General features: G+C 39.2%; 1 protein-coding gene across 5 annotated transcripts in view; it reads right to left on the bottom strand.

Moving 5' to 3' along the window:
* Window positions 1-572: 572 nt before the first annotated feature.
* The window catches only part of TDRD5 (tudor domain containing 5), a 52,851-nt gene continuing 26,225 nt past the window's right edge, over window positions 573-27,198 (bottom strand). For 2 of the 5 annotated variants that reach the window (XM_054711765.1, XM_054711766.1), the window contains 8 exons: window positions 26,282-26,494; window positions 24,594-24,660; window positions 16,871-17,071; window positions 16,217-16,372; window positions 11,645-11,815; window positions 9,627-9,767; window positions 7,545-7,755; window positions 573-1,570 (listed from right to left, as the gene is read on the bottom strand). In XM_054711765.1, coding sequence (XP_054567740.1) covers window positions 1,323-1,570; window positions 7,545-7,755; window positions 9,627-9,767; window positions 11,645-11,815; window positions 16,217-16,372; window positions 16,871-17,071; window positions 24,594-24,660; window positions 26,282-26,494 — 1,408 coding nt within the window. In that variant the 3' untranslated portion in view covers window positions 573-1,322. Of the gene's footprint in view, window positions 1,571-7,544; window positions 7,756-9,626; window positions 9,768-11,644; window positions 11,816-13,924; window positions 14,087-15,433; window positions 15,444-16,216; window positions 16,373-16,870; window positions 17,072-24,593; window positions 24,661-26,281; window positions 26,495-27,198 lie in introns of all 5 variants that reach the window. The other 3 variants (XM_054711764.1, XM_028152103.2, XM_054711767.1) reach the window with 3 other exon arrangements.

The raw sequence follows: 27,198 nt of genomic DNA, 5'->3' as shown, positions 1-27,198 counted from the left end.
AGTTAGCGACTCTGAGTTTAACTTTGTTGTATGAGTACTTACTTCTAAGAAAGAAGTTTCAGCCAATAAGATGATAAATTTAAGTGCATTTCCATATCCACTGTCATCTCACTCCCTTCCTCAGTGGACATTGTGCTAATTAAGTAGCCAAGAAGGAAAGAGGAGAGATTCCTTATTGTAGAAAGAGAGAAAGGAACTAGGGGCAGCTCTGCTGTTTAATGCTAAAACAGGAGGCTGCAGGAGAGGGGCTAAGAAAGTGAGAATAGGTCATATAATATTTTATATTAATAGGTCATATACTATTTCACACAATTGGACTTCAGAGAACATAATGTTATATAAATGCTGAAATACCACGGTTGAACTACTGCAACATTAAGGCTCCTGGGAACTGTGATGACTACAGAGATGGCTCAACTCAGTTTCAACAGTCAGCCTCTAATTTAGTTACTTGTTTCCAAAGAATTGCCTATACTGAGAGACAGCTTTTTTTTAAAAATATATTTTATTGATTTTTTTTTTTACAGAGAGAAAGGGAGAGGGAGGAGAGTTAGAAACATCGATGAGAGAGAAACATCAATCAGCTGCCTCCTGCACACCCTCTACTGGGGATGTGCCCACAACCAAGGTACATGCCCTTGACCGGAATCGAACCTGGGACCCTTCAGGCCGCAGGCTGACACTCTATCCACTGAGCCAATCTGGTTAGGGTGACAGCTTAATATTTTTTAATGTAAAAGTATTTCTATGACCAAAGCTTCAGATGTGGATTTTCTTACTGATCCTAGTATTGCAAAGAAATACAGATGGTAAGAAGTCAAGCCCTGAATTCTTTCTCTGATAGAGAAGATTGCAAATGAATAGAAAAAGCAGCTTCAAGATTCAGACATCCTTTTTCTGGAGATAGAGATGTAAGATCATTTTTATCTTACTAAATATGGATCACAAAACATTAGTTTTTCAGTTTTCATTTATCAGTCATGATATGTATAAGAAAAACATTTATATGTAGCAACATAAAGAAACAACAAATATAAAAACTCCATTAAACTACATTAAACAAAGGTGAACAAAACTATACAGAATAAAAAACAACATCAATAAAAAATTAACAATAAATACCAATACTTACACAACAAAATGGACTATTAGCACAATAAAGATAACACACAGTCACACAGAGAGACAAAGGCCTCAACTACCAAAATACTATTTTGTCTCAACATATCCTCCTATTTTTGGCCTGGGAAATCACCAAGCCCAAAGCAGTGGGTTTATTTTCTCCCCGTCTCCTTCCCTCCCTTCCTTCCTCCTCCCCTCCCTCATGCTTCCATCCTTTTCACACTGGGGTACCAGTGTAGGAAGCTCCTGGATGTGGCTAACCGGGCAGCAGCTCCTAAGGCAGCAGTGGCTGTACTTCGAGGAATGTAGAATTTCTGAGAAATCTGGTGCTCAGGAGACAAAATCAAAGAGAGCTGGTCCATGGCTCCATAGCTTTTATCTTTGAACACTGTGATAGCATGGCTACTAGAAAAATCTTCATTCTTTAGGCTCTCTGGAGAGCTTTCCACTGAAAAAGAAAGAAAGCACAAGTCTTTTCAAGGGATTCTCACACGGCCTTCTCTCTCCTATTCTAGATCTCTACTGTGCGTTACAAACATCTTCTGTTAGGTGGTAAGAACCAATGGCAAATCAGAGAGGATGAGACTTAGAAACTAATCAACAAGTGGAAAGGAAATGAGGATGAGGAATCATGCTTTGAGATAAAATAAACTCCTGTCTGGATGAGGGCAAAAAGAGAGAGAAAAAAAATGTACCCTGAACAAGGAAAGTAAATTTTCTTTCTAGGGCATCTCATCTTATATCCAAAGATTGGATATAATTCCAATTCCAGGGAAGAGTCCTGAAGCACTCCTATTTCCTTCCCTGGCCATTGTCTATTGCCAAAGTGGTCCCAATTCCAAGTCTGTGGCAGTGTAAAAATAAAACTGACTAAGACTATGGTTGCTACGAAGTTCTAAAAACCAGTTATCAGCTATACCCTAAATTCTTTAGGAATTAGTTTCAGCTAAGAAGAAAGAACCTTTCTGGTGAGGGGATTAAGCAGTAGAAATCGGTAGTTGTAGACTAGTCACACAGATGTGGACTGCAGCATGGAGAACATAGTCAATGATGGTGAGATAATGAGGTGTGGGGCCAGGCAGGTGCTTAGGGCAGCAGGGGACCACTCTGTAGAGTGCATGGTGTTCTGGCCACTTTGCTGTACATCTGAAACTGGTGTGAAATGGTACTGAATGTAAACTGTGGTTGAAAAATAATCTATATATATACCTATATATATAAAAGCCTAAGCAACTGGCTGACCGGCTGATCATTTGGGAGCTATGAAGTGCACTGACCACCAGGGGGTAGACACTCAACACAGGAGCTGCTGAGCGACAACAACTTTGCAGAATGCCCTCTCGCACTCCAGGACCCCTCGGGAGATGTCAGACGGCTGGTTTCGATCTGTGCACCAGGCCTCCGACATCCCCTGAGGGGTCCTGGATTGCAAGAGGGCGCAGGTCAGGCCGAGGGACCCCACAGATGCATGAATCCGTGCACAGGAAGGAAGGAAGGAAGGAAGGAAGGAAGGAAGGAAGGAAGGAAGGAAGGAAGGAAGGAAGGAAGGAAGGAAGGAAGGGCCTTTTAACTGAAATAAATTGCTGGGAACTCATATTTCTCAGAGTTCCAAATATCCAAAAAAAAAGGAATGCTAGGCATTTCCACATGTGTAATCTAGACAGTTCTACTAAAAGTAGCTGTTCTATGAAGTATTTATTACTTCCCTACCATGAGAGAAGTAGCTTTTTCCAGCATTCTGCTTCCTTTAAGAAAGTCCTGCTTTTGAAAAAAAATCTACATGAGCTAGACAATGCTCTATTGTGTAGTCCACCATATAAACAGTTCACACACTGGCATCAGTATGCTGACTACATTTTGAAAGCACTGCTCTATACCTTAAAAACACAGATTTTTAAAAAAAATTCAGAGAAGCCCTGTTTACTCAGTGGATAGAACATCAGCTTGTGGACCGAAGGGTCCCAGGTTTGATTCCGGCCAAGGGCACATGCCCAGGTTGTGGGCTCGATCCCTGGTAGGGGCATGCAGAAGGCAGCCAATCAATGATTCTCTCTCATCACTGATGTTTCTATCTCTCTCTCCCTCTCCCTTCCTCACTGAAATTAATAAATATATATTTTTAAAAATGATAATTTTAAAAAAATCAGAGAAAATAGCAGGTATAATCCAACATTTTATTCACTTCCGCATCTTTAGCACTAGCTACAGTAGTAGCATGTGGTATATGTTCCATACATTTCTGATTAATTAATTATATTCAAGATTTGACAGGTTATTCTAAAAAGTAAAACTGCAATCATTAAAACTATAATTGATGCCCACAAGAGAGGAAAAGAGATGGTGTGTTCTAATGCAATCATGTGGTTTGACAGGAAGTCTTCAGTGAGCTCAGGTTTCCAAAAGTATAAAAATATCAAAGCAGGGCCATGTGATCAAAAATTTAAAAGAGCAGCAAAACTGTTTCCAGACATGATGTTAATTTAACAAGGATTGAAAAACAAACTTCCTGCTTTAAGCAACTGGAGAACTGGACAAAATATAGGAAAAAGCAGCTTTCAGACCTGAACAACAAATGTGCAGGACAGAGATCTCGAAGAGGAGGTGAAAAACAAAGTGAGCCCCACCAGTGCCTTAGCTCCCTGGAGATGGTTTCCAGGCTGCAGTACAGGAGGAAGAACCCAAACGGAGCCTGGAGGTCTTACTGGGCTCAGAAGACCGAGTCTGGAATTTGGGAGGAAAATATCAGAGATGGAGGGAGAAGCAGCTGGCAGTCTGCGAGAGGTCCCTCTGAGTCTTAGGCCAAGCAGTGATCTGGCCACAATGTAAAATTAATAGTGTCTACCATCCAATAAAAATTACCAGTAATGCAAAGAAGCAGAAAAAATGACCTGTTATCAGGAGAAAAATCAACCAATAGAGGCTGATTCAAAAAATGACAGAGATGACAGAATGCAGAAATGATATATATGCTAGAATCGCAAGATAAGGGTATGACAATAGCTGTTATACGGAAATGCCAAGTTTTCAAGAAGGCAGAGGAAAAATATGACTGTGATGAGGAGAGGAATGGAAGATATAAAAAAGATCCAAACCAAACCTCTAGGGATGAAAAACATAGTTTCTCAGATGAAAATATATTGAATGGGAAAAGAACATATAACACATGGAACAAGAAAAAGTTAATACACTTGAAAACATAGTAATACAAACTATCCAAAATGAAACACAGAAAGGAAAGACTGGGAAAAAAGCAAGTGTATTAGTGAGCTGCGGAACAACATCAAGTGGTCTATCACATGTGTAATGTGAAAATGGAGTAAAAGAAGGGGGGAGGGTGACTGAAAAAACCTTTTAAAAAACCATGATTTAAATTCCTCCAAATTTAATGGAAACTATAAACTTACAGACCAAGAAGCTCAATGAACCCCAGGCAGAAGAAATAGGAAGAGAACCACACCAAGGCACCTCATAACCAGATTGCTGCAAACCAGTAATAAGAGAGAAAATCTCAAAGCATCCAGAGAAAATACCACATTACAGCAGTGTCACCCGCTTATCCATGAAGGATATGTCTCAAGAACCCCAGTGGATGCCTGAAACCACAAATAGTACTGAACACTATATATACTATTTTTCCGTGTGTGTGTGTGTGTGTGTGTGTATAATTATGATAAAGTTTGATTTACAAATTAGGCACATTAAGAGATCAATAACAATAAGAAATAATAAAAATAGAATAATACTAACATACTGTTATAAAAGTTATGTGAATGTGGTGTGTGTGTGTGTGTGTGTGTGTGTGTGTGTGTGTGTGTGTGTCTTCCTCTATCCCATAACTGATCTGATAACCCAGATGGCTACTAAGTGATTAAAGGGTGGTTAATGCATCTAGTGTGACTATGCTGGAAAAGAGATGATTCATATCTTGGGCATGAAGAACCAGGATGGCATAGGATTTCATCATGCTACTCAGAACAGCATGCAATTTAAAACTTATCAATTATCTCTGGATAACTAAAATCATAGAAAGCAATACCATGAATAAGGGAGGACTACTATACAGAGGAACAAAAATAAGAATGACAACAGACTTCTTGTTAGAAACAGTGACAAGCAGAGTGACATCTTTTAATGCACTGAAAATTTGTCCACCTATAACTTTATATCCAGAAAAATAATCTTAAAGAAATGAAGGAAAAATAAAGACTTTTTGTAATGTATGAAAGCTGAGCGATTACACCAGTAGCAAACCTGTATTACAAGAAAATGTAAAGTTCTTCAAGCAAAAAAAAAAAAAAATAGTAATACCAGATGGAAAGTTGGATTTACAATAGGCATTGGCAAACTACGGCTGGTGGGCCAATACCAGCCTATCACTTGTTTTTTAAATACATTTTTATTGGGACACAGCTATGCTCATTCATTTGCATATTCTCTATGGCTTCTTTGGGGCTATATTATAGAGGTATTTGCAACATAGTCCATATGGTCTATGTAAATATGGTCTATTTACTTTCTGGCTCTTTACAGAATAGGATTGCTGTAAAAATCGGATTTCCTAATTTATACAATAAAATACAGAACACTGGATATAACAGACAAATTAATAAACAAAAGAGAATTTTCTCATTTTTAATTTGTTTAAAAAAATTGACTGTAGCAAAAATAGTAAGAATGGAGTTTGACATTTATAATATATGAAGAAGTAAAATATATAACAATAGCTCAAAGGCTGGGATGGGAAAAATGGAAGTATGCTATTATAATGTTTTCATACTATACACATGATAATAAACACTGATCCTTATATCATACCATTTGCAAAAAATCAATGAACTGGATCACAGACCTAAATGTAAGAACTGAAATTATAGAATTTTCCTAAGAAAATATAAGAGAAAATCTTACTTAGGTTAGAAAAGATTTCTACATAGAACAAAAAACAAACAAACAAAAAAACAACAACTCAAAACTTTAAAGAAAAATAAATCAACAAATCTGACTTCATCAAAATGAAAGCTTTTGTTCTTCCAAAGAAATTAAAAGGCAAGCCATGAACTGGGAGAAAATATTTCCCATGTTATATTTGACAAAGGATTTATGTCTACAATAAAGAATATTTTACAAATCAATAAAAAGGAGATAGTCCAATAAAAATTAGCCAAGCCCTGGCTGGTGCTGCTCAGTGGTTGGAGTGTTGGACAGCAAACCAAAGGGTTTTGGGTTCGATTCCCAGTCAAAGGCACATCCCTGGGTTGCGGGTTCGCTTCCTGCCCCGATCAGGGTGCATGTGGGAGGCAACCAGTTGATGTGTCTCTCTCACATCCATGTTTCTCTCTTTTTCTCTTTCCCATTCCTCCACTCTCCCTTCTTTACCTTCCCTCCCTCCCTCCCACTCTCTCTGAAAAGCAATGGAAAAATATCCTCATGTGAGGATTAACAACAACAACAAAAATTATCCAATATTTGAACAAGTAATCTACTAAAGGAGATATTCAGATGGCACATAAGCACATGAAAAAATGGTCAAAATCATTGGCAAATAGGGAAATGTAAATTAAAACCACAATAAGATACTACTACACACATACTAAAATGGCAAAACGTAAAAAGATTGATGATACCATGTGTTGGCAAGGATGTGGAGCAATCACAACTTTCATACGTTGCTGGTATAAATACAAAAGGTACAGCCACTTTGGAAAACACTTTGGCAGTTTTTAAAAAGAATGTAGTGACCATACGGCCCAGCGATTCCACTCTGAAATATGTACGGAAAAGAAATAAAAAACATCATGTCTACACAAAGAGCTGTATGTGAATTTCACAGCTGCTTTATTCATAATGGCACAAGCCCTGAAACAACCTAAATGGCTGTCATCTGGGGAAGAGATAAACAACCTGTAGTATATCCAACACGCCTGGTTACTACTCAGTGATAAATAGGAACACACTTTTGACACTAGTGACAACTTGAATGAATCTCTAAACCATTTTGCTAAATGAAAGAACTCACTTTCTTCTTCACACATAAAAACTATAAACTTGATGAAATTCTAGAAAAGGGAAAGTAACATGCCCTTTTAGAAGCCAGCAAGTAGGGGGAGGGATTGACTGCACAGGAACACAACAAAACTTTCGGATTGATGTGAACGTCCCATATCACAACTGTGGTGGTAGTTATGAGACTGCATACATTTGTCAAAATTCACAGAATTGTAAAAACTGGCAAATTTTACTGTACGTAAACCTGACACCTCTCAAACTGCAGGAAGAAAGGAAGAGTGGCAAAGTGAAAGGGAACAACTGAGCCCAGGACTTGAGACAAATGCTAACGTCAGCATTTTCCAATTCATGTTCTGGAAAAGGTACGTTTTTTAGCAACATGGTGAGTCACATTTGTCAGTTTTATGTACACCTACCTGAATCAGAGTGTTTTTCTGGGGAATCCACCATGGTCGGGGGTGAGTCGAGTGCTGCTGCAGGGAGCTGAGCCTGCTGTGGCTGCATCTGCGTGCTGTGCAGCTCACACGGGCTCCCTTCTGCTGACTGCTGTGTCTGGATAAGAGAGATGTAGAACTCTTCCAATTTGGGCAATGGGGAAGAATAGGAAGAACCTTCTGAGTTTGGTTGCTGCAGAATGGGAAAAAGGAGGCAAAACCATGGAAAGTAACTGTTAATATAATGGCAGGATTAAGCCTGTTTTGTTTCCTTACTTAAAAATAATAAAAGATAAATATTTTTATATCATAAATTTTAAAAATCATTTTTAAGAATCTATATACTTTCTGGAAAAAACAAGTCCACTAACTTAGTGACCATCATTCATTGAACACATATTTTGAGCAAACATGGCACCTACCAACCACTGCCACACACAGCTAAGGAAGAGTAGCAGGAAACGAGAGACAGTGCTAGGTTATTTGCAAATGTTCTTCATTTCAACATCAGAATGACCACTTTTTGGTTAGGTGTTATGTTTTTGTATTACAGAGAGCTAGAGTAAGTTATCCAATGTCAATCAATGAATGACAATACAGAGATCTGAACTCAGGCCAGTGTGTGTTCTCTGTGCTCAACCACACCATTTTCCCAGGAGATGTGATCCTGGTCCCTAAGGAGCTCACGGTCCTCAGTTAGGGAAACGGTGTGAGCTGCAGCTAGCCATGAAGACGCATTAACTGAAACACAGAGTTAAACAGAAGGCTCCTCAGAAGAAGTGACACAACGGAGTATTAAGAAACCATGGCTTCCAGAAACACCAATCAGAAAGGATATATGCACCCCTATGTTCATAGCAGCACAATTTACAACAGCTAAGATTTGGAAACAGCCCAAGTGCCCATCAGCAGATGAGTGGATTAAAAAACTGTGGTACATCTACACAATGGAATACTATGCTGCTATAAAAAAGAAGGAACTTTTACCATTTGCAACAGCATGGATGGAACTGGAGAGCATTATGCTAAGCGAAATAAGCCAGTCGGAGAAAGATGAATATCACATGATCTCACTCATATGTGGGATATAATGATCAACATAATTTTATGAACAAGAATAGATCCAGAGACAAATGGCAGGGGAGGGGAGGTTAGAGATCAACCAAAGGACTTGTATGCATGCATGTTAGCATAACCAATGGACACAGGCACTGGGGCAGTGGGGGCTTGTCCTCAGGGGTGAGAGAGGGAGGGGGTGTCAATTGGGGAAAAAGGAGACATATGTAAAACTATAGAAAAAAAAAAAGAAAAGAAACCTGGCTTAAGAGAAAAAGATGAATGTCCCAAAGAGAGACTGAATTTGGGCTAAGTGGATGGAATACCAAATTTTAACACACAAAACCACCAATTGTCCTGCTGTTTTCAGGAAGCTCATAACATAGCTGAGAAACAAAAAACAAATGTATTTTATTCCAGGGTTAGTGCGCCTGCCAAACAACATGAAAGAAAACAGACCTAGATAACAGGACAGATACAGAGCTTAAAATTTACAGCTAAGTTATAAAAAAATACCTGTTTATCTATCCCAAACATAGATGCTTAATCAATCTTTTAATTTTAGGCTCAGGGTTTTCTTTTTATTTTTTAAAAAATATATTTTATTGATTTTTTACAGAGAGGAAGAGAGAGGGACAGTTAGAAACATCGATGAGAGAGAAACATCGATCAGCTGCCTCCTGCACACCCCCCACCGGGGATGCAGCTGCCTCCTGCACACCCCCCACCGGGGATGCACCCGCAACCAAGGTACATGCCCCTGACCGGAATCGAACCCGGGACCCCTGAGTCCGCAGGCCGACGCTCTATCCACTGAGCCAAACCGGTTTCGGCAGGGTTTTCTTTTTAAGTATTAAGTTCACTGACATTTTAAAATCAACAAACATTGAATGTATATGTATTCTACAAAATGCTAAGGGAGGGATCATTAACCAGAATTTTACTTTCTAAAAATGAAAGCACTTTCCTCATGCAAACCTGTGAAAATAACATTCATTAGATATTTACCTTTTGAATGCTGGTTGTCCCAGTATTTTTTTCCTGAGCACCCAGTCCTTCTTGTTTTTGAGCTTCTACTTGCATTCCATTCACAAGGCCTAAAGGCTGACATGAATCATCCCATGTATCTTGTGTAGAAAAACACCAATCCTACAGAGAAAAAATTCCAACAATAAACTGAGAAATAGTGACACATGGCCCAAACAGAGGATAACTTGTGCAAGGTAAAGATAAGGAGTCAATGTATATTAAACAAGAAAAGGTACTTATTAATTTTCTGTGACTTTTCCTCCTTGCATTATTGATTGATCCATACCCAGTATCCTAAATTCCTCTGAATACCCATCCTATCTAATAAAAGAGTAATATGCAAATTAACCACCACTCTGCTACACTCACAAGCCACGCCCACCAGCCAATGAGGAGCTAGTATGCAAATTAACCCAATCAAGATGGCTGCGAACAGGAGACTTGGGTTGCTCCCGACGATGGAGGAAGCCAAGCTTTCCGTACACCCTGGCCAGCTCAGACCTCCACTCAAGGCTACAAAGTTTCAATTATATAAGATAAATAAATCCAAAAAAAATGGCTGCTACCACAGAGCAAGCAGGAGGCTTGGCTCCGCTCAAGGCTACAAAGTTTCAATTATAGAAGATAAATAAATCCCAGATACCAGGGACTCCACTTGGGTGCCGGGGAGCGTGGCTGGCCTGCAAACCACCACAGGCCCCTCGCCCAGGCCACGCCAAGCCCCAAGGGAACCCCCACCCTGATCCAGGACACCCTCCAGGGCAAACCAGCTGGCCCCCACCCATGACCAGGCCTCTATCCTAAGTAATAAAAGAGTAATATGCAAATTGACTGTCACTCCAACACACAAGATGGCTGCCCCCATGTGATCAAAGATGGCTGCCACAAGATGGCCAGCAGGGGAGGGCAGTTGGGAGGGACCAGGCTTGCCAAGGAGGGCAGTTGTGATAAAAGGGAAGTCGGACATCCCTCTCACAATCCAGGACTGCTGGCTCCCAACTGCTCGCCTGCCTGCCTTCCTGATTGCCCCTAACCACTTCTGCATGCCAGCCTGATCACCCCCTAACCACTCCCCTGCCAGCCTGATTGCCCCTAACTGCCCTCCCCTGCAGGCCTGGGTCCCCCCCAACTGCCCTTCCCTGCAGGCCCGGTCGCCCCCAACTTCCCTCCTCTGCTGGCCTGGTCACCCCTAACTGCTCTCCCCTGCAGGCCTGGTCCCCAACTGCCCTCCCCTGCAGAACTGGTCCCCCCCCAACTGCTCTCCCCTGCAGGCCTGGGTCCCCCCCAACTGCCCTTCCCTGCAGGCCCGGTCGCCCCCAACTTCCCTCCTCTGCTGGCCTGGTCACCCCTAACTGCCCTTCCCTGCAGGCTTGATCGCCCCCAACTGTCCTCCCCTGCTGGCCATCTTGTAGTGGCCATCTTGTGTCCACATGGGGGCATGATCTTTGACCACATGGGGGCAGCCATCTTGTGTGTTGGAGTGATGGTCAATTTGCATATTACTCTTTTATTAGATAGGATAGTATTTAAATGGCATAAATTAGAAGGAGCACCTTAACTGCAGATATTTCTTCTTTTTCATAACCGGTGGGAAATAAATTAAAATTTAAATATATAGTTAGGACCAATATTAGCAAATGTTCTCTCACTGCTAACATCCAGAAGTTATATTACAAGACTAATGCAGCAAAAACAAAATTCAGGAAAACAGTTTACTTATAGATCCTAATGCCCTGACCAGATGCCAATGATGAAACAAAAATCATGATTGAAAGGGTAGAAAGGCACAATAAGTCCATGGTTTATTTGTCCCTTCTTCATTCTATCCCCCTTCCTACCATGACTAACTTTAAAAGAAACAGTGCATTTTTTTGAATTATCTTCTGATAAATCATTTTGAATTGAAGAATGTATGGCTTTCTTGAAGTGTCAACAGGTGAGTTTACATTTGCTTTTTTTTCAGTAGTGATTCACTTTTTTTCCCTCAAGGATCTAACCTTCTCTGGCATTTCTTTACATGACAGGTATGGCTTCTTTCCACCATGGCTGGAGCGGGAGGCATCGCCCTCTTCTCCCATTTTAGCTCGCAAAGGTAACCAGTTTTCATCCCAAATATCATCACCTATGGTCACTGACTCCAGGCATGGCATTCCAGTGGGGATCTCATCCTAGAATGTATCAGAAGACAGAAAAGCTTTAATTTATAGTTCCTATAGGAGCACATTTTAAAATTTAGGTTTACAATTTTTTTCTGATTCCAGTTAAAGATAGCAGTTTGAATACACAATTTATTACTCTCTCCCTCCTGAAATATCACCAAAATAAAATAAGTAAATTTAAGGTATAAACTCATGGTCAAAGGGAACAAAAGAGGAGAAAATACCATCTACATTCTGGATACAGGAAAGCAGACAAGTGACAGCTGACCAGTAGTCCTGAGAAAGTGGAACCCTAAGCTTAGAGTCGAAAAACTAAGAAGAAACCTAGATTTATACCACTGATACCACAAAACTGCAGGAATTGGCACACAAGGTTTTTTTAAGTAAGGGGTAAAGTGGTAATGAAACAAAAGCACTGGTTGAAAGTCTGAGTAAGAAGCAGTTAGATTCAAATAAAACTGAAACAGACTCATAGACACAGAGATCTGGCTGGTGGCTGCCAGATAGACTGGAGGGTGAAAAAGGTGAAGGGATTAAATCACAAATTGGTAGTTACAAAACAGTCATGGGGATAAAAATACAGATAGGGAATATAGCCAATATTATTGCGATAACTGTATGGTGCCAGGTGGGTACTGGAAATATCAGGGGTACCACTTTGAAAAGGATATGACTGTCTAACTCTAACCATTATGCTGTACACCTGAAACAAATGCACAACAATACTGAAAGTAAACTGTGATTGAAATATAAAAAACGCCCCCCCCCCTCCAAAAAAAAAAGCAGTAGTAGTTAGAGCACCAGATTCAAGGACCCCCATCTCAAGGAACCAGGAAGCTACGTCTTCCTCCCTCTGGAAGGCCAGAGGGTCTTCTCAAGAGAAAAAAGTGAGGGTGGAGCACAAAACTATACATGTGTCAAAACTGACAGGACAGTGCATCAAAAGAAAGTCAATTTTATTGTACGCTGGGTTAAAAAGAAACATTAACACAAGAAAATAGAAGCTATGCAGGGAAGGAACGTTGCCATAACAAATTGGCTGTGAACAGCACTTACAGAGTCATAACACTGTAAATATTGAATGGTGAACTAACAGAAAGTTTGGTAACTATATTAGTGAGATGGTGGGGGGAGGTAAAAAGGATATGGTTGTGTGTGGTCCATACATATACAGATAACTGAAGAATCAATAAATAACATAAGCATCTTATGTAATGAAAGAAATAGAGGTAAATTCCAAAAGCAGCAGCTAAAAGAGATGAAAACGATTGCTCTGTGAAACAGGAAATGTAGGGGGAGGAGTTATGGGTGACTCTAAGCTATGTGTTCATAAACATTTGACTAAAATAAAAATATGTCCTCCAATACTATGCTGCCATAAAAAAAAAAAAAAAAAAGAAGGAATTCTCATCATTTGCAGCAACCTGGATGGAATTGGAGAACATTATGTTAAGTGAAATAAGCCAATCAATGAAAGAAAAATACCATATGATCTCACTCATTTATGGATAATAAAGAACATTATAAACTTGAACAAAAAAGACAGATACAGAGTCAGTAAAGCATCAAACAGACTGTCAAATTACAGGGGGAAAGTTAGGGAGAGGTGGGGGAGATAAGAGATCAATCAAAGGACTTGTATGCATGCATATAAGCATAACCAACGGATGCAAAACTCTGGGGGGTGAGGGCATATATGGGAGTGGGGTGGGGGGTGGCAATGGTAAGATATGTACACATATAATACCTTAATAAAAATAAAAAAAAATATGTCCTCCAAAAAAGTTGTCAGCATTTTTTCCTGATGGGCTTTCCTAATACTGTTTCTCAATACTAGTTTCTAATCACTGCATAATTCTTGAAGACTGCTCAAAGCTATGGGTAGTAACAGATACAGCAAAGCCAGATAAGGCCCTTTCTTTTTTGTGATCAAGACTATGATGCTTCTACTTTGGTCTTGGTGACTGCTGAAGGGAGAATTTCTAATTCATCTGTGGCAGATGCTCTGACTGCACTGAGAGCAACAGTAAGGTTTAAAGAGCTATTTCATTCCAGCCCCCTTCACTTATGGATTATTTGTATTACATTAGTTACATTTAAAAAAATCTTTCCTTCTACCTCATTTTCTTCCTTCAGATCCTTTAGCTTAGGGATAGAACACTTTGTATCTTCTTCATAGCTCTTATCTTGAGTTTTCAAAGAGCTGAATTCAGAATCCTTTAATGGTTTCTTTGACTCATATTCAAAGTCAATGACAGCCTTTTTATCATTAATATCTTGCTAGTAGATATGAAAGATAAAATATTATTGTTATTTTTGTTCATCCATACCTGAGGATATTTTTCCATTGCTTTTCAGAGAGAGTGGAAGAGAGGGGGGGAGAGAGGAGAGAAACATCGATGTGAGAGAGACACATTGACTGGTTGCCTCCTGTAGGTACTCTGACAGGGGGCAGAGAGCAACGCTCTAACCACTGAGCACACCGGCCAGGGCTATTTTATTTAATTTTTATACTAATGCTGTTTCCAAAAGCTACATGCCTATATTCGGGAAGGGGAGGATTATTTTGCTGTGGTTCACACAAATACTACATTGTTTTCTACTTTATTCATGACCATCGGACTTCCCATCCTGCTAAACTAGTTCAGGCCAATAAACATTTATTTAGTACATACTATGAAATGTGTACAAGGTAGTTCTGTGAATTTAAAGATGAGTGCAACAGGTTCCAGCTCTAAAATAACTCAAATATAGCAGGAAAACACACAACTGGATAATCACAGTACAACCAATAGTGAGATCCCTCTCAGTGCTAGAACTAAAATATTACCAGGGAAGGAGGATGTTCTGAGAAGATGCAATAAAGAATTTAACACAAACTGGTGGAATGCTTAAAAGAAGAGTGGGAATTACAGGAAACTCGGTGTCTGTGTGTGTATCATAAAGGAGTATTAATATGTTAAAATATAGGCTGGATGGAATAGGGAAATTTTAAGACTTCTCTCTTTTGCAGAAAAGATGGCCTTATTTCATTTCTAGGGCTGAACTATGATTATCTGAAGACATAAACAGAATGACGATAGTATATTCTACAAATATTAAAGGTTGAATTCAATTCATTATTTTAAAATCAGGAAATATAATTGTTCTAATCAAATAATAATGACTAAGAAAACTTCAGGCTTAAGAAAGCCAAACAAACCCAATTAATTTTAACGTAAACTAGAAAGAAAAAAATCTTTATATTGCATTAAACATGCAGCAATAGCCCTAGCTGGTTTGGCTCAGTGGATAGAGCATCAGCCTGTGGAATGAAGGGTCCCAGGTTCAATTCCAGTTAAGGGCACATGCCTGGGTTGTGGGCTCGATCCCAGTAGGGGCTTGCAGGAGGCAGCCAATCAATGATCCTCTCTCATCATTGATGTTTCTCTCTCTCTCCCGTCTCTGAAATCAATAAAAATATATTTTTAAAAACATGCAGCAATAAACTTTCACACATATTTTTCAAAGCCAGTTAATATCCCCAGTAGTCAAATTTGCTTTTTCTTTTCTCTTTTTGTAATAACTAGTGTCTACTAAAAAACATAATCATATCAATAATTTTCAAGTCACATATGTAAAACATACTAATATTTTCCTATTTTATTAAAAGAAAATAAGTCCTATTGTGTCCAGAAAAACACTTTTTTGGCGCTCCAATTTGAACATACCCTATATTCTTAGCCCAGTACTTGCTGTCAGGAGGAATATAAGACTCAAAGGGCATGTTTATTTGTTCACTGGTTGAAAATCATTTAAGTTCTTACTATGTGCCTCATTTATATGTAAAGTGGAGATATGAAAGTACCAACCTGGTAAAGTGGTTGTGAAAATAAATTAACTAGTACATGTGAGTACTTACAACAGTGCCTGCCACACAGTATGAGTTCAATAAATGTTGCTGTTGTTTTATGTTATTACTGCTACTGGAATAATAATAATGTTTGTATTGCTGTGGGTGGGAGCTGCAAAAAGGTTTACAGAGAAATGAAAACATAAGAACACCTGAAGAAGCAGCTGAGGAGTGTCAGCATTTGGATTGGTGTAAGTGAAGTCACAATCGCACCAAGGCAGCTATGGAATTGAGTGCAGAAGAATTCGTGCAGGGGGAAGCATTACTGAAGCAAAGGGTGAAACCAGAAATTTATGAGAGGTATAGGTAAATGTCTCTCACTAGACATTTCCTAGGTTTGGAAAGCCTCAGTTTCCTTACCTGTAAAATACAATTATTATAGTAACTATGTCACGGGGACTTTATGAAGATTAATATATCATACTTGAAGTTCTATTTATAGTGTTTGGCATATAGTAAGCACTAATTAAATGTTAACAATAAAAATAATTATAATCATATTTGCAAAAACCTATTACCGGGGTATACAAATCACTCTCTTTTGACTGTGGACTTATCTCTCGGTCTTCATTAAAATAGTGGTTCTGGGAAGGACAACCAAGTACTGTCAAGACATCCTCTGGCCCTTCACTGGACTTAGTGTATAAAACTAAAGGATTGAGTTCGCTGAAACCCTAGGATAAAATAAAGAAGAAAGTGTTTAATTACTCAGGGAAAAGTGAAAAAGTACTTCATAATTTTCAATTGTTGTGGAAATGTATTATCTTCTAAAATTAATAGTTAAAAATAATGAAAGTTTTTCCTAGTCAGAAAAATTCTCAACATCAATATTAATGGTAATGCAAACATTGCTATCAATAATTGCAAAATAAGAGAGTACTGTTCTTCTCTAAATACACCTGAGAGAATTAAAATACTTCAGGGTAAATTCTCAATCAATTATTTAAAATACAAGTATTCATAGTCTAAAGGACAGGAAGCTAACTGCAGTTTTTTGTGGTCATCTGAAAATGAAGAGAGTGCTCTGCATTTAGAAGGCAGGAATCTCACAGGTATCTAAGACTAGAGAATAAATAAAATAACCTTCTGTATTAAATTCTCTTATAAATTCTCTTATACCTGTTGAGATTAAATAAAACAAACAAACAAAAAATTACAAAATACTGCTCCACCTTAGAAGGGACATTTTCTCGGCATACAATAGCATGGCCCTCTGTTCTCAAGACATGATGGAAATAGATGTCTTCATTTGAGGATGTATCACACAGAAAAATATTAAGGATTCCATCTATGTATTCATCTACTACTCCCACTAATGGCTTCAAACCACACAACTTCTGGAACTGCAAAATGGCTCTGGATGTCCAATATTCCTGAAATAGAATCAAGATATAAAATTCACATGGTAAACTCAAACATGAATTACATATAGTAAGCATATGCAAAAGTGAATTCCCTGCTACACTGCAAGTTCATTTATTAGGTCTAGTAGTTTTCTGATGGAGTCTTTGGGGTTTTCTACGTATAGTATCATGTCATCTGAGAATGAGGACAGTTTTACTTCTTCTTTACCAATTTGGATGCCTTTTATTTCTTCTTGTCTGATTGCTATGGCTCGCACTTCCAGTACTATATCGAACAGGAGTAGTGAAAGTGGGCATCCCTGTCTTGTTCCCGTTCTTAGGGGAAATGAGTTTAGTTTTTGCCCATTGAGTATGATGTTGGCTGTAGGTTTGTCATATTAGGCTTTTATTATGTTGAGGTATGATCCCTCTATTCCCACTTTGCTGAGAGTTTTTATCAAGAAAGGGTGTTGGATTTTGTCAAATGCTTTTTCTGCATCGATTGATATGATTATGTGATTTTTGTCTCTCAGTTTGTTTATGTGATGTATCACATTTATTGATTTGCGAATATTGTACCATCCTTGCATCCCCGGAATAAATCCCACTTGGTCATGGTGTATGATCTTTCTAATGTAATGCTGAATCCGATTTTCTAGAATTTTGTTGAGAATTTCAGCATCTATGTTCATCAAGGATATTGGCCTGTAGTTCTCTTTTTTTGTGGTGTCTTTATCTGGTTTTGGGATTAGGGTAACGCTGGCTTCATAGAAAAAGAGCATGCCTTCCTCTTGAATTTTTTGGAATAGTCTGAGGAGGATAGGTTTTAGTTCTTCTTTGAATGCTTGTTAGAACTCCCCTGTAAAGTCATCCGGACAGGGCTTTTGTTTGCTGGAAGATTTTTGTTTGCTGCTTCAATTTCTTCGTAGTTATCGGTCTATTCAGGTTTTTTTATTCTTCCTGGTTGAGTTTTGGGAGCTTGTATTTTTCTAAGAATATGTCCATTTCATCTAGGTTGTCCATTTTGTTGGAATAGAATTAACACCCAGAAATCTATGGCCTTTTTATATACCAATAATGAACTCACAGAAAGAGAAACGAAAAAAACAACCTATTTACCATTGCACCAAAAAAATTAAGATACCTAGGAATAAACTTAACTAAGGACATAAAAGACCTGTACCCGGAAAACTTCAGGCCATTGAAAAAAGAGATAGAGGAAGACATAAACAGATGGAAGAACATACCATGTTCATGGATTGGTAGAATCAACATCATTAAAATGTCCATACTACCCAAAGCAATCTACAGATTCAATGCACTCCCCATTAAAATACCAACTGCATATTTCAAAGATCTAGAACAAACTCTCCAAAAATTCATCTGGAATAAAAAAAGACCCCGAATAGCCACAGCAATCCTGAGAAAGAAGAACCAAGTTGGAAGGATCACATTACCAGATATCAAGATATATTACCAAGCACGGTTCTCAAAACTGCCTGGTACTGGCACAAGAACAGACATATAGACCAATGGAACAGAACAGAGAACCCAGAAATTGACCCAAGCCATTATGCTCAATTAATATTTGACAAAGGAGGCAAGAGCATACAATGGAGTCAAAACAGTCTCCTTAATAAATGGTGCTGGGAAATCTAGATACATGTAAAAAAATGAAACTAGATCACCAACTTACACTATACACAAAAACAAACTCAAAATGGCTAAAGGACTTGAATGTAAGATGGGAAACCATAAAAATCCTACAAGACTCTATAGGCAGCAAAATAGCAGACATATGTTGTAGCAATATCTTTACAGACACAGCTCCTAGGGGCAATGGAGACTAAGAAGAAAATAAATAAATGGGACTACATAAAAAAAAATAAAGCTTCTGCACAGCAAAAGAAACCATCAGCAAAACAACAAGAAAGCCCACTGCATGGGAGAACATATTTGCCAATGATATTTCAGATAAGGGTTTAATCTTGAAAATGTACAGGGAACTCATACAACTTAACAAAAGGAAGATAAACTATCCAATTAAAAAATGGTCAAAGGATCTAAATAGACACTTTTCAAAAGAGGACATACAGAAGGCCCAGAGACATATGAAAACATGCTCAAAGTCACTAATCATCTGAGAGATACAAATCAAAACAACAATGAGATACCATCTCACACCTGTGAGAATGGCTATCATCAACAAATCAACAAATGACAAGTGCTGGTGAGGATGTGGAGAAAAAAGAACTCTCCTGCACTGCTGGTGGGAATGCAGACTGGTGCAGCCACTGTGGAAGACAGTATGGAGTTTCCTCAAAAAGTTAAAAATGGAACTCCCATTTGACCCAGTAATCCCACTTCTAGGTCTATATCCCAAGAAACCAGAAACACCAATCAGAAAGGATATATGAACCCCTATGTTCACAGCAGCACAATTTACAATAGCTAAGATTTGGAAACAGCCTAAGTGCCCATCGGCAGATGAGTGGATTAAAAAACTGTGGTACATCTATACAATGGAATACTATGCTGTTATAAAAAAGAAGGAACTTTTACCATGTGCAACAACATGGATGGAACTGGAGAGCATTATGCTAAGCGAAATAAGCCAGTCAGAGAAAGATGAATATCACAATGATCTCACTCATATGAGGGATATAATGATCAACATAATTTGATGAACAAGAATAGATCCAGAGACAAATGGTAGGGGAGGGGGGGTTAGAGAGCAACCAAAGGACTTGTATGCATGCATATTAGCATAACCAATGGACACAGACACTGGGCGGTGGGGGCTTGCCCAGGGTGGGAATGGCTGGGAGGGGGGGTGTCAATTGGGGGAAAAGGAGAAATATGTAAAACTTTAGGCAATAAAAATAAAAAAGAATTTACTGCAAAGGGAAAAAAAAGTGAATTCCCGATGAACTAGAGATTTTAATGAACAACACATTTGAGGATATTTATGACTTGTAGATGACAAAAATCAGAATAAAGGAAAAATCATGAAAAATGTGATCATAGAAAAAAAATTTAATTTGGTGAAAGCTTTCATTTTCAGATATGATTCAGTAAGATTACTAGACCAGTCCTCTTATAAAAATAACTAAATATTCTAGATAAAATACTTTTAAAATGTGTTCAAAATTTATAAAAAAAAACTGGTAAGAAAGTAACAAAATTATTAAGCCAAAATTAAAGGGAAAATGGGAACTATTTTTGCCTTAAAGGCATCTACTAATCAAGGCAAATTTGAACTTTAGTTCTGATGCTCTCAAAGGTCAAAGGGAACAGAAATCAAATCCCATGGTATGGAGTGGGGAGGAGAACTCTCCTTCATTCCCCTGAGTCCCTGTAGGAGTACACACTCAGGATAAGGGGGAAAAGACATACACTAGCCTCCTTCACATGGATTTGCACCTTTATTTTCACATCACACCTGGGTGATATACAAATCCTCAAGCTGTTCATTTAAATTAACAAGGTTCCAGACTGGTAGTATTCCTAGGTGCCTGGCAGAGTGAATAAATCTCTTCATAGGTAGGCAATCTCAGCCCATATTACTCAGCCATTTTACGAATAGCTTTTCAAAGACAATGAGCAGTACATAAGCAAAGATTAAAAACATACAAAGAAACAACAAATCACAAGAACCAGAAGAAACAACACAAGTGAAACAAACCTTAAAAAACTTTATATATTTGAGAGTCTAGACTAATTATAAAACAACTAAACTTACTCTGCTTAAAGTAAAAACAAACAAAAAACATTAATTTGAAAGCCTCTGCAGAGATTATCTATCTATAATAATAAAAGTGTAGTATGCTAATTAGACCAGAGGACTTTCTGGACGAAGCTGGGGCTGAGATTGCCTCAGGCCCAGGCAAGCTGCTGTGGTTGGCGAGGGCCGAGCCCCTTGCACGAATTTTGTGCATCAGGCCTCTAGCCAATCTATAATAATCAATCTAGCAGAATTAAAGAACTAAGAGAGCTTTAAAAATACAATAACATTTAAAACCTAATAGGTTGATTTTAATAGATTAGATAGAATTAAATCAAAAAGAAGATAACTTGGAAAAAAGTACCCAGAATGTAACATGCAAAGCATGTGTAAAATACAAAAGAGAGGCTAAAGGATATAGACAATAAATTGAGAATAATTATGGTCCCAGAAACAGACAGGGGGAATATATATCTACATTAATATATGTACATACATTCATATATATGGATTAATATATATATACACACACGTGTGTGTGTGTGTGTGTGTGTGTATGTGTATGTGTATATATATATATATGAATATTGGGAAACCTAATTGAAAAGAAAATGGCTAGGAATTTCCCAGATTTAATGAAAAGTAATAAGGCACAGATTTAAAAAAATCCAATGAACCACAAAAGTAGGGTAAATAAGAATAAATCTACACATAAACATACTAAAACTGAAGAACACAAGAAACAAATAGGAAATCTTAAAAACAGCTACAAAAAGGACATTGGCTACAAAATAACATCCATTAGACTGACTTCTCAAATATGATAAGGAAACCAGAAACCAGTGCAATGATATCTTCAAGGCTGTAAAGATATTTACTGCCAAACATAAAATTCTATAACTAGGGAATATAGCTTTCAAGAATAAACACAAAATTATATTTTCAAGTAAACATAATTACGTCTGCCATTATCAAACCCTCACAAAATGAAATCCTAGAGGGTACAGTTCAAACAGAAGGAAACTGTCCCCAGATAAAGGAGAGAATAAAGAGCTAAGAAAATGAGAAATATGTAACTAAATCTACATGGATGTTATCATTTTATGCAGTCAATTTCTTGAGGGGTCAAAAACTATAACATTAACTACACAACAAAAAAATAGACCAGAAAATTAGGTTAAAGAATTTAAAGTGTCCTAATATCCTTGCATTGTTACACACATATATGCTGTATTTCCTAGAATAATCACTAAAATAACATAGTGTTAATTAGGGGAATGATTTTTAAATATCTCTTCAAAATAGGGGAATACAAGGTGAGAAAAAGAAAGACTAGGTAAGCCCATGATTTTTCAGGGCCTAAGTTCTCCCCAGTGCTTGCAAAGTTTAGTAGTGACCTAATAATCTGGGCAGATTGTGTACATTGATTATAGAATTCACCCAATCTGTGGCTCCCTCCCTTCATGTGTGTTTCCTCCTAACTTCTAGCTATATTGCCAGTCCCAAACAATGTCCTCTAACTCTTCAAACCAGCAAGGCTGTAGATTCGGCTTCCAAAGGTAGATTGCTTTTCTGCTCCCTTTGGATTTTGTCTCTGGGAGTTAGTCCCACCATGCTACTCTGCCATTATAAATTATACTAGAGGCCCAGTGCATGAAAATTCATGCACTGGAGGGGGGCGTCCCTCAGCCCAGCCTGCCCCCTCTCACAGTCCGGGAGCCCTCAGGGGCGGGAGGCGACCCGGCAATCAGGGGAAGGCGACACCCCATCACACCTCTGCTGCTGCCACTGCTGGCAGTGCAAGCCTCGGCTGGCCCTGGTTACCTGAGCCTCCGGTGGCCCTGGGCGGCTGGGAAGCCACCATCCGAGGCTTGCCTGCGCCTCAGGCCAGCCCTGGGCAGCTGGGGGGCTGAGGCGACTGGGGGACTCTGGAGGCAGGTGCACAGAGCGGCTGGGCCTGCCTGGGGGCAGGCCTGGCCTTGCTGTGCGCCTGCTGCCCTGGCAGGGCTGAGGGGACTGGGCACCGCCATCTTGTAGCTGTGGGCGCTGCCATCTTTGAGGACAGGGCAGTCAATTAGCATATTCCCTCTTTATTAGATAGGATTAACTTTTTTTCAAAACCATAAAAAAGATAGAAATAAAATGAAATACATTCATTTAGTTAAAAACATTTACTGAGCACGTATCATGTTCCAAGCATTGATTTATACACTCGTGATCTAGTGAACAAGATAATGTCCCTGACCTCAGGAGCTTACACTTTTGTATGTGAACAAATAATTAAAATAATACCAGATAGTGTTATGAAGATAAAATAAAGTCACCATTAAGGATGGAAGTGGAAAGGTGCATTTTAAATTGGCGGGTCAAGGAAGTCCTTCTTGGGGAAATAACATTTGGGCTAAAAAGTGAATGACAAAAAGGAGCCAACCATGAGAATTCTTTGCATAAACTATTCCATTGATCAGAAAGGGCAAATCCCTAAGGCCAGAAGCCCTAAGTTCAGGAAAGAAATAAGAAAACAAAGCAAAGAGAATCAGTAATGGTAGCGATCTGGCAGATATGAGAGTAATGAACATTGGCTACAAGTGGGTCACGAATTTAGTGCTGAGCTTCATGATGTAAGTCAGGGCTACAATGCACCCTTAGAAAACAATCCTGAATACTGACTTGCACAAAAAACATACACTGCATACATTATTTATAATACTAAAAAATCAGAAGTAGATTAAATGTCTAACAATAAAGGGATAAACAGGCCATGATGCACATTTACCTAACAGATTACTGTGAGTCAATTAAAATTGAGAATTATGGTAACATAAACATATTTATGCTATAATGCCAAGTGAAAACATGAAATATGAAAAAACAGGATTACTATTTTATGAAATGCTCAAGACTACAAAAATCCTCACCCCCAACAACCAATAAGCTAAACTGAAAGAAACATACATCAAATTTCTAAATTTAATGTGTTTAGTGGTAAAATTATACATAATGTTTTTTCTTTTTCTTTCCTCTTTCCTGTGTTTTTTTGGATTAAAAAAATTTTAAAGGGAAAAATCCATGTATATGTAAGCAACTGATAAACAGACAAATATGGTATAATAATATGTATGGTATGTACAACTAAGAGTTCTGAGGGAAAAACATATATTAGGTACATAAATATAACTATATAAACAAATTTAATTACCTGGGTGAAAATGCCTCCTGCTTCATCCCACTACAATCAGTTCCCACAAAGATGTTACTAGAGAATCTTTAAAAAACATAGACTGACTGTGGCAGTTCCCCATGGATACCCTTTAACTGCTCCCCAGCATCTAAAGGACAACATTCAGTTTCCTGAACAGGAATATGGATCCCCCTTAGGTTTCTGTCTATTTCTCTGAAATCATTTGCCATGCCTCAACCCTAGCTCATCCTATATTACGTTGCCAAACAGAACCACTTCAAACTTCTCAAATTTGAGATGCTTTGTGCTATTCTCATTTTGCCTGGAATGTCTTCTCTTTTTTGTCCAGTTATAGTCTTAATCTTCCTTCATAATTCCACTCAAATACCACCTGTATTATGGGGCCTTCCCTAATTACCTTGAACAGAGATATATATTCTTCCTCATACACCTCTACCATACACAGCAGAAATCTCTATAGCAAATATGGCACAGTACAATTATTTTTATCTACACATCTGTCCTCCATATTTTCTACAATGATTTCTTTGAGAGCTTATTTTATGTTTTATTTTTGTATCCTGAGAAACTAAATCTGTTCTTGGCATCACATGTTTTCTGATTAAGAGGAAAACAAGCAAACATACCTCTACTGGTCTCACCCAAGCCAAAGAACAAGGGATAGCCTGAGCTGGAAGCTTTGTGTAGCAGCATCTGCAAATGATAATCAAATATATTAATATTTAATCATGTTTTTATACTGTATGCTATGGAATTTCTAAGCCATTTCTTGATTTTAGCTATTCACACCATTTCAGAGTATTTTATTCCTGCATTTTAAATTGTCTTATACTCTAAGAAATACTAAAATTATTAAATATAGTAGTTTTTTAAAACCATGCAAATAGGTAGGAAGAGGATATCTTCATGCTATATAAATGCAACTCTTAGCATAACCCAAACAAACATTTTCTTTTTTTTTTTTTTAATTTCTTTATTGATTAAGGTGTCACATATTTGTCCTCATCCCCCCATTCCCATCCCACACCCCTCCCCACGGATGCCCCAAACCCCCGTTGAACTCAACCGTTGGATAGGCTCATATGCATGCACACAAGTCCCTTGGTTGATCTCTCCCCCCTCCCCGCAACCTCCCCTATCCTCCCTCCGAGGCCCGATAGTCCGATCGATGCCTCCTTGTTTCTGGTTCTGTTCCTGTTCATCAGTCTATGCCGTTCATCATTTCCCCTAGATGAGCGAGATCATGTGTCACCAGAGATATAAGAACCGAATGTGAGACGAGCAATAGTAGTTATGCTGACAGGCAGATGAATCAGTCTGTAGTGAGTTTCTTTCTGGACCAACAGTTCTTTAGAGACCCAATTTCAATGTCCACCAGTTCCTTATGTGTACATGTCAGCAATGACCCCTCAGCTCTGGATGGTGGACAAATGGTGGTAACGGAGGTCCGACTCCCTCTGGTTTGGTCTCGGCCGGACCCAGGGGCACGGCTTCACCCGGACTCAGGTGCACGTGGCCTCACCCAGACCCAGGGGCGCGTGGCCTCTCCCAGACCCAGGGGCATGTGGCCTCACCCAGACCCGGGACCCAGCCTCACCTGGATCCAGGGACACATGGCCTCACCCAGACCCAGGGGCGCGTGGCCTCTCCCAGACCCAGGGGCGTGTGGCCTCACCCGGACCTAGGTGCGCGAGGCCTCACCCGGATCCAGGGACACATGGCCTCACCCGGACCCAGGGGCGCGTGGCCTCTCCCAGACCCAGGGGCACGTGGCCTCACCCGGACCTAGGTGCGCGAGGCCTCACCCGGATCCAGGGACACATGGCCTCACCCGGACCCGGGGGCGCGTGGCCTCTCCCAGACCCAGGGGCACGTGGCCTCACCCGGACCTAGGTGCGCGAGGCCTCACCCGGATCCAGGGACACATGGCCTCACCCGGACCCAGGGGCGCGTGGCCTCTCCCAGACCCAGGGGCGCGTGGCCTCACCCGGACCTAGGTGCGAGAGGCCTCACCCGGATCCAGGGACACATGGCCTCACCCGGACCCAGGGGCGCAAACATTTTCTTAATAAGAGGTTGAAATTCAATCTCATAGTCTAGTCAGATTCACAGTCATGTGAAAAAAAGACACAAGAGATTATAATCCAACTGTGAACCTAAATGACCACTTGCCAAGTCTGCACCAAGAAGAAAGAGGGATGGTAAGCAGGGAAGGATAGAGGAAGGCAAAAGAAAACAAAGAGGTTTCCTAACCACACAAAGCTTTGGCAGTGATTCAAAACTTGAGTTGTCCTTCCTAAATTTGTTAACTCACTTGAGGAACCTCAAGGAGGACTTCTGAACAGTTCCAATATTTCCAAAGTCTGGGTAGAACACTTCAACTTCCTGTTTCCCAAGAACTCGATGGATAATGACTCGATACCACCACTTATCCTCAGAAATCTTTACACAACAGAGATGTCCTGGTTGGATAAAATATTCTGGCATGGCATACCGATCAGAAACCAGTTGATTAGAATAACAGCGCCTGTGGAATTCCGTAACAAGGAAACATAGGGGAAGAACAATTTTTACTAGTGTATCAAGAGCAAGGAAGTCTGGGCAAAGGAAAAAACCCTCACTTTTTCTGATTTGTTAATGCTTATTAATACCAATTAGTTTAATTTTCCTTTTTCTTTTCTAAATCCCTCTCTTCATCAACAAACATCTTTAAACAGAAAACTCATATACTCATTTTGCCTCACATTCTCTGCTGAAGAATGCAATCTAACTTCATTCCCCAGAACTTCCTAAAATGGACATTGTAAAAATATCAATGTTCTGTTAATTCCCAAATCCAGTAGCCTTTCTCCTCAGCTTTCAATATACTTGCTCTCTCTGCAGAATGGCCCTGATCCTTTCCTCTTTCAAATTCTATCCTACTTAGTTTCCAAGACACTCTTTTCTCGTACTACTTCCTTGTCCATAATTATTCCCTTACTGGCTCTGTAATTGCCTTAAAAGTTTGGGTTCTCTGGGGGATTTTCTTTAGGGAGTGTAACATACTAAAAGATCAGGCTCTGAAACCAGTAACCTGGGTTCACATCCATCATTTACTATCTGTGTGATGACTTTATCTTTCTGTGCTTCAGCTTACTTGTTTGAAGATGGGGATGGTGATAATAAAGCCTTACATACAATATATGAATGTTTAGCAAAGTCCAAATATAGTAAACACACAAATATTAACTA

Source organism: Eptesicus fuscus, chromosome 22 (genome assembly GCF_027574615.1).
Source record: "Eptesicus fuscus isolate TK198812 chromosome 22, DD_ASM_mEF_20220401, whole genome shotgun sequence".
NCBI classification, from domain to species: Eukaryota; Metazoa; Chordata; class Mammalia; order Chiroptera; family Vespertilionidae; genus Eptesicus; species Eptesicus fuscus.
Note: the sequence above shows the minus strand (reverse complement) of the source record. Positions and strands in the feature narration are given on the sequence as shown.